The sequence below is a fragment of the Orbicella faveolata genome, unplaced genomic scaffold (genome assembly GCF_042242905.1).
Source record: "Orbicella faveolata isolate gen_17 unplaced genomic scaffold, um_ofav_v1 contig_1, whole genome shotgun sequence".
Lineage (NCBI taxonomy): Eukaryota > Metazoa > Cnidaria > Anthozoa > Scleractinia > Merulinidae > Orbicella > Orbicella faveolata.
Window position 1 is genome coordinate 35,088,381 of NW_028301536.1, and position 8,662 is coordinate 35,097,042.

Below are 8,662 nucleotides of genomic sequence, written 5' to 3' on the forward strand. Positions count from 1 at the left end.
CGATTCGATTCGTCACGCCAGACCACGCGCGAAACATTAACCGCGTGCGGTAATCTTGTTAGAGACATGAATACTGTCAATATTGAAATGGAATTTTAAAAATATGTTGAGAATTGACTTGTAGCGGAAACTATATATGTTTACCCTGCTGAGAAAATTATAGCTGCGGCCGGCAAAATGAGGATTCCACGTTAAAGAGCAAATGACTTTTGGCGAATGCTGAAATTCGAAGAATCATTATCTTTTTGGGGCATCGAAAACACATCATCATATTTCAGTTTTTAGGCGACGTACTGCGAACATTAGTTTGTTTATTTCTTCGCGGATCGTAGACTTACGCTGAGACCTCTACTAAAAGGTGAGTGGCTTGAAAATTTGATCAAGTAGATGTTTATGTTCACAAGACACCCGACAGGTTTTTTTTATTATTATTCGGAAACCTTCATTGTATGTTCTCAGTGTTTATATTCAAAGTAAAGAGACGTTTTCGAGAACATATTCCCGTGGAAAGCTCTAGTTACCACATTGCGGGTGTGTTCGATACGCGCAGTCAAAATAACATCTTGAAGTTCTACTAGTTGTTCGTTTTACATGTAGCATTTAAGAGCAGGAAGTTACTTTGTTATCGCTTGTTCTGTTGACAGGAACAGCTTTCAGGCTATATGAATGCAAGCCATACCGTATTTCTTTACATAAGACAGAATTTTCGGAAGGAATCAATTTCTCATTCCAGAACGGTCGATGGCCAGAGATCCGATTTAAAGTTGTTTCGTCTGTTGAGTAGTCTCGGCTTTATTGAGACATTTGTTCGCCATATTTTAGAGCCAGAAGTTTTATGAAAAGCTAAAATTTTTATTCAGACCATCTGACAGATGACCATGAAAATTTATCGCTTATGGCGTATGTGTCGCTACCGATCGGATCGAATAGAAGCAAAGGTACCCAAATTTGCGCGTAGAGTTTAACCGTATTGTTTAAAATATAACATATGATAGAATTTTCAACTTTCAGAGGAGGATGCTGAAAAAATATTTTTTTAAAAACAAATCATTCGCAAAATTCACTGACCTTTTCGCTATGAAATAATACTACTTGTTTCTTAGGGGTAAGTAAATGTCCGTGCGGCATTTCTGAGCTTCTGTTCATTTTCTTCATTCTTAACATAGAAATCATGCACAAGTGGTTTATACACTTATTACTTAAATATTTATTTTGTTTAATATGTGCATCATTCCGTTTTCCAGCGCAATGTTTATTTCAGCGATTCACTCACAGCTTTCCAGCTTTCATCGAGTCGTAGTTCATTTTGCTACGCTGTTTAGTTAGCTTTTGTTTGTGTTGATTTGTGAGACAGTAATTTTGTTTTAAAATAGATTTAATTAACAAGACTTTCTCTCCTCCTGATAAATGTCTGGATGTGTTCTTCGCATCCACTATGCATCGAACTGTACGTAGCCTTGATACGATGCTGACGATTAATGCAACTTGTCTAGGTCGATTAAATTATTTTTAAGTCTACGGATCAGCCGGCTTTCGAGTAATTAGATTTTACGCTACTTTCATCTTACCTTCTTTTGTTCATGTTTACATTGTTCAGTTCCATTATAGGGTTATTGTAATTTCCGTCACGCTAGCGCTAACATTGTTCGCATGATCTATATTTCATTCTTCGTATGATCTATGCTATATTTTATATGGAATTTGATTACCATCAACGGAGGAAAAATAGGAAAAAGAAAAAAAAACGGATTTACCTCGAAATAGGCCGCGACGAACATGCATGAGAACACGGAGTATTTTATGGCGTGATAATCAAGATGAATTTCTTAGGACTATTCTCCCTGTTTTAATATTTCATATCCAGTTATCCTCCATCCCTTTTTGCTCTTCCAAAACTTCCTCATAATTATGCTAAAATTCAACCTTCCACAATAAACCTGCGACAGGATATTTATATTGAAGAGAATTGTGCTAAAATAAGAGCCTGAACGAAGATCCTTTCTCCAGTGGTGCATAGGACAAAAGGAAACCCGTAAACATTTTGTATTTACCCGAACTATTTATTGATTTACCATTATTAAAAATTTTCCATTTCAACGAGCAAAAGTTGAATGAAAACTGTGTTCAGATCCTATGAATTGGGCATAAGTGGTCATGATTATTGTACAAGGGTTCATGGTCAGGACCAAGAAGGCCACGTGTCATTTCAGCAAGCGGTTGAAAAATTCTGGAAACAGCGGGCTCCTGTCGAGGTATTTAGCCCTGTGAAGATCACGAGATGTTAGAATCAGTAGCTATAATAATAATAATATAATATAACTTAATATTTAGCTATCGGTCGATGATTTAAAAACCAGTCGAAAAAATATTTCTCAGTTTATATCGCGCGAGAAAAAATTTCATCGCTCGAGTATTGACTCTAAATATTAAAAGCCTGGGAAACTTAAGAAACTTTTGCCTATGCACTCAGGTTTTTCACTTTAGTCTCTCCAGGCAATTACTACCGGATACATATGTAAACGGACAATCTGCGATCGAATTTGATGGGCTGCGCTTTTTCAATAAAGTTCAGGTATAGCTTTAGATAGCATAAGAGACCCTGAACTCGCTCCCAGGATTTCTCCACTTCCACTTGTTGCTTCAAGAAGCAATCAGAAGAAAGACGATAGGGAACCGCTTGCATGGTTATGAGGCCTGGGAAATTTCAAAGAAGCAAGCCAACGTGACAAGATTTATGTAGGAAGGTCCAAAAACCTCAATGTACAATGCTTTGTTTTGTGATGGTACACTATGCATGAATCGCTTATCCGAGACGTTTCAATTGGATGGATTCTCGGTCACAAGTAAACAATTAACATTTGTGCACGGTCAAGGCCAACTGAAAAAGCGAGCAAAAACACTCAAAGAATTTGTCGGCTTGAGAACCATTTTTTTCTATTAACTATGGCTTGACCAAACATCTAAAAGTCACTTTGTACAGTCTCTTGCAACAGGCGTTCTTGGTAACGTTATTTTATGACAAATTCCTTTTTTCCTTAGAGAATTAAAGAGCAATACGCTGGTAAACCACAATGGAAGAAGAAGCCATGGCGTCTGAAGGCAACGCATCTTTGGTTCACGAGGAGAATCACTTGTCTCTCTATACAAATGGTCAAGTTGGCTCTGAACAAGCTAATACGTTCGAACAACAGCAAAACATTGTGGAAGTCACAGTAACAAATAAACTGAGAGAAGATTCACCTACTGTGGTCGTAAAGAAAACGGTTTCGCTCCGTATGCAGTCCACAATTGTCAACGGCGTTCCTGTAAAGAGTACGGAGTCCGTCGAAGAGTCTGTGGCGGCAGAAATGGAGAAGGTTCCTATCTTGCTTCCCATGAAAAGACCTGAAAACACAGCAGTCGCTCTGGACGATGAGCAGCTGATTGAAGAATCTGAACTCATAGCAGTGGAAAAGACTCCTGTGTCCTTACAGCTGGAACTGACTTTTGATTCGGGTGTTGCAGAAGGCAACGAGGAAGAAGAAATCCTAGGAGAGACATCTGTCTCAGAGCAAGGAGCTGGGGATTTCCCTGACTCACACGAGGGTGAAAAGGTGCTGAACTCTAATGGGGTAGGCAATCATAAAGAGGACGAAAAGGCGTTAGATCGGGGAGACCCCATTGAAGAATCCTCTCCTATAGTTATAGAAAAAAGACCCGCGTCACTTCACGTGGAACAAGTGTTACACGAAGGAAGCTTTGGAGTCCAGGAACCAATAGAAGAAGCTTCTGCCGTTGCTGTGGAGTCAGAGCCTCGAGTATGCGACTACCACCCCATGTTGGAAGAAACTGTAGAAGGTGAGAACGTTGATGGTAACTGTGTAGAAGTGGAATATGAACCAGCTACCACGACACATGAAAACGAAGAACAGACGGTGGAGATGACAGCAGACGAATCTCCACTTGTCGTAGAAAAGCGGCCTGTATCACTTCACATGGAGGCTGCATTTGACCACAAGGAAGAGGAAGAAGTTAGAACACCAATAGAAGAGGCTCCCCTCGAGATCATCGATAAAAGACCTGTATTACTTCATATGGATCAAATATTTAATGGAGAAGGAGGCGTTGAAGTCCAGGAACCAATAGAAGAAGCTTCCGCAGTTGCTGTGGAGTCAGAACCTCGAGTGTGTGACTACCATCCCATGTTGGAAGAAACTGAAGAGGAGGAGGACGTCGATGGTAACACTGTGGAAGTCGAATATGAATCAGCTGCCACGAAACCTAGAAGCGAAGAAGAAATGGAGACTGAAACTAAGGAAACGATAACAGAAGAATCTCCACTTGTCGTGAAAAAGAGGCCTGTATCACTTCACATGGAGGCTGCGTTTGACCACAAAGAAGATGAAGAACGTAGAGAACCAATAGAGGAAACTCCTCACGAGATCATCGAAAAAAGGCCTGTGTCGCTTCATATGGATCAAATATTTAGTGAAGAAGGAAACAATGAAGTACAGGAACCAATAGAAGAAGCTTCCGCAGTTGCTGTGGAGTTCGAGCCTCGAGTATGCGACTACCACCCCATGCTGGAAGAAACTGTAGCAGATGAGAACGTTGAAGGCAACACTGTAGAAGTCGAATATGAACCAGCTGCCATGACATCGGGAAACAAAGACGAAGTGGACACTGAAACCAAGGAGACAATAACAGAAGAATCCCCACTTGTCGTAGAAAAGAGGCCTGTATCACTTCACATGAAGGCTGTTGTTGACCACAAGGAAGACGAGGAAGTTAGAAAACCAGTAGAAGAAGCTCCTCACGAGATCATCGAAAAAAGGCCTGTGTCGCTTCATATGGAGCAAATGTTTAATGAAGAAGGAAACAATGAAGTACAGGAACCAATAGAAGAAGCTTCCGTCGTTGCAGTAGAGTCAGAGCCTAGGTTGTTCGACTACCACCCCATGTTGGAAGAAAGGGCAGAGGATGAAAACGTTCATGGCAATTCTGTGGAAGCTGAATATGAACCAGTCGCCTCGAAAGCAGACACAAAAGAGGAAACAAAGACCGAAACTGGACCAAGGGAGACAGTAGCAGAGGAATCTCCACTTGTCGTAGAGAAGCGACCAGTGGGGCGTCACATCGAAGCTGCGTTTGACCAAAAGGAAGACACTAAAGAGCCAATAGAAGAAGAAGTATGCGACTACCATCCCATGTTGGAAGAAACTGTAGAGGATGAGAACGTTGATGGTAACTGTGTAGAAGTCGAATATGAACCAGCTGCCACGACACTTGAAAACCAAGAAGAGACGGTGTCTGAAACAAAGAAGGTGATAGCAGAAGAATCTCCGTTTGTCGTAGAAAAGCGACCTGCATCACTTCACTTGGAGACTGTGTTTGTGCATAAGGAAGAAGGAGAGGTTAAAGAACCAATCGAAGAAGCTTCTATCGAGATCATCGAAAAAAGACCTGTGTCACTTCATATGGAGCAAATGTTTAATGAAGAAGGAGGCGTTGAAGTACAGGAACCAATAGAAGAAGCTTGCGCCGTTGCTGTGGAGTCAGAGCCAAAGGTGTGCGATTACCATCCCATGTTGGAAGAAACTAGAGAGGATGAGAACGTTGGTGGTAACTCTGTTGAAGTCGAATATGAACCAGCTACCATGAAACTTGATTTCGAAGGTGAAAAGGAGACTGAAGGAATGGACGCGATAACGGAAGAATCCCCACTTGTCGTAGAAAAGCGACCTGCATCACTTCACATGGAGGCTGTGTTTAAACCCAAAGAAGAGCTTAAAGAACCTATAGAAGAAGTTCCTCAGGAGATCATAGAAAAAAGGCCTGTGTCGCTTCGCATGGAGCAAGTATTTAACGAAGAAGGAAGCAATGAAGTCCAAGAACCAAGAGAAGAAGTTTCCGCCGTTGCAGGGGAAACAGAGTCTAGATTATTCCATTACCACCCCATGTTGGAAGAAAAGGTAGAGGATAAAAACGTTGATACCAAGTCTGTGGAGGTGGAATATGAACCAGCTGCCACGAAACGTGAAAGAGAAGAGGAAACAAAAACTGATACAAGTGAGACGATAACAGAAGAATCCCCCCTTGTCGTAGAAAAGCAACCTGCATCACTTCACTTAGAGGTTGTGATTGATCACGAGAAAGGTCCTGAAGTAGGGAAACCGGTTGAAGAAACTCCTCCAATTGTGGTAGAGAAGACACCTATCGATAACAGCCAAGAAAACGAATCCGTTGCCGAGGAAGAACCATCGTCAGTACATGTATTAGACATACCTGAAGTAGAGAAAGTGAAGGAAGTTGAGGATTCTGTACAAGAAGCTGTCGCTTCTGCTGTGGAGAGAAAGGCTCCTGAATTTCGCTATGAACTACTACAGACGGTGGAAACAGAAGACGAAAAGCCAGACGACACGACCGTGGAGGTTAAAGTAGAGGAGAATCAGGTCCGTGAAACAGAAATTCTTGACGATGAAGTTCAGGTACCTGAATTGAAAGGTAACGAAGTAAAAGAATCGAAGCGCAGTGAAGTCATCACTAAAACAGAAGTCATTTCTACAGTCACCATTAATCAAAGAACTGGCGACGAAACCACGCAGGAGATGGAAACCAATGTGGTACAGACAACGTATGAAAAGAAAACAGTGGAGTACTCAAACACGAGTACTACAGAAGAAGCGTGCGCATCAACATCCTTCACCAAACTCAATCAACACGGCAGGGATGATGACGAGGAGCTTTTGCGTCACGTGCTTAGAAAGAGGCTCTCGGCTCCCGAAGTACTCCCAGAAAAAGAGAATGATGGTTCGGCACCTTTGGCTGCGTCGGAGGATCGTGGAATTCTGGAGTCTCAGGAGCAGTTTACGTTTGTAGACAACTCCCGAAAGAAGGACTGGACGCCCATTAACAAACCACAAGTGTCAGTTGCTACTCCGTCTGAGACAGAACCTTATGAAGACGTGGCGGACGAGAAAAAGCTTATTGCAGACTCTCCGGGTGAGGCTAATGTTGCCGTTGGTGATTCCGTGGAAAAGGAAGATCGCTCCGGCGAATCGTTGCCCGTGCTGTTATTGTTGGCGCCTGAGGAGGAGAAAGGTGATCACGAAAACGAACAGAAGAAAGGAAAGGCAAGTGGACCTTCTTCTCCTCAGTGCAAGTGCTGTTCGTTAATGTAGGGCGGAATCTGAGCCGAGTTGGAAAGTAAGAGCAATCGCTAGCCTTGTCGTCAGTTAACGCCTTTTTGGAAGGTTATTACCGTAATGTAACACTCAGGCTATTAAAGAACGTGCTCGCTGCCTTCGATTATTTCCTAGCAGCTTTTAACGTTAAGAATCAGGGAACGTGACGTACATACGTCCAAGCTATGGCTTGATTCCGGATGGTTGTCAGGAAAACCTCCAATGTACTTTGGACAAGGATTTTTTACTTCGAAAAAAGTATGTTATTTTAGATGACGAAGCGAATGATGTATCTCATAGTGGTCTGTAAAGAATATTACTCGTAGGGACAGAAAACATCACATAATATCAAATCAGTGTATTCCCTTTTTACCTGAGAGTATTGATTGAGTTATTTTAAATATTGTACTATTCGATAGCCTCTTTAATTAGCCCTATTTTCAGTATTTAGCCGCAATAATAACTTTGTTTTATGAGGATTTTGATCAAAAATGGTGTTGAACTTATTAAGTTTGGAGGGAGAACAGATAAAATATGACTTCAATAATACTTATGCCTAATAATTAAACATCGAGAAGCTTCGTGACTAGGACGTTTTTATGGCAACTATATGGCTTCCTGAACCACCTGGACTCCGGATCAAGCGGACCGAATGGAAGCCGTGTCCAACGTCATTGTGTTGTGTTCTTGGGTATTAAGCCCTGGCCAAACGGACTCGCAAGTAGACCCACGTTTTCAACTTGCGTCTACTTGGGAGTCCGTTTGGTCAGGGCTTTACCCTGAAAGCGCCAATCTGCACCCTGGTGTATTAATGGGTACAAACATTTTATTTCTGCTGGGCGTAACCCTGTGATAGTCCAGTCCCTGAAATCTCTGTTGTCCGCGCACTCTAAATAAGAGTTTGAACCCAGGTTGAAGAAAAAAAAGTCCGGGATAACTTGCATGCGCATGCTCAGAACGCCGCCATCTTTAAACCTAAACCCTGTGCCTGATAGACAGGCAAAGAAAGTCCGCACAGTAAAATTCATTTCAATCACGGGAAATATGTGTTTTTCAAGCAGAATATTTCGTTAAAAGCTTACAATGCAAAAAACATTCGCGAAAAAAGCACGCTATTTAGTTCTTCCTGCATAATGTTATTCCACATTAAGAATGGGCTACGTTCGATATTTTAAAACTCTCCCATGGTTCCGAGGCATTCAGGACAAAATTGCAAATTTTTAATTTTTTTTTTACCCTCAGCTCCCAAAAAAGACTTAAATTTAAAAAAAACACACACAACCAACTTTGTTCTGAAAGCCCCGGCGCCACAACAGAATATTGATATATCGAATGTGGCCTATTAACAAAAAATGCCTTGATTTACTTTAAAAATCGGTAGGATTTTCAAATTTTAATTGTTTCCCCTTCCTCGCGTTTTATTATAGAATACTATCAAAATAAAATGAAAAAGCGAATAAAAAATTTTAAAAAATTAAAATTAAAACTAAACATCGGGA

General features: G+C 41.4%; 1 protein-coding gene across 1 annotated transcript; it reads left to right on the plus strand.

Annotated features, from left to right (window-relative positions):
• Positions 1–27: 27 nt before the first annotated feature.
• LOC110040745 (uncharacterized) lies at positions 28–7,752 on the plus strand. Its single transcript, XM_020746012.2, has 2 exons — positions 28–358; positions 3,040–7,752. The coding sequence occupies exon 2, from the start codon at positions 3,072–3,074 to the stop codon at positions 7,158–7,160; it is 4,089 nt and encodes a 1,362-aa protein (XP_020601671.2). The 5' UTR covers positions 28–358; positions 3,040–3,071; the 3' UTR covers positions 7,161–7,752.
• The last annotated feature ends 910 nt before the right edge of the window (positions 7,753–8,662 follow it).

Excerpts from the sequence above, each read along its gene's own strand:
- LOC110040745 (XM_020746012.2), top strand. The coding sequence starts at position 3,072 with ATGGAAGAAGAAGCCATGGCGTCTGAAGGCAACGCATCTTTGGTTCAC.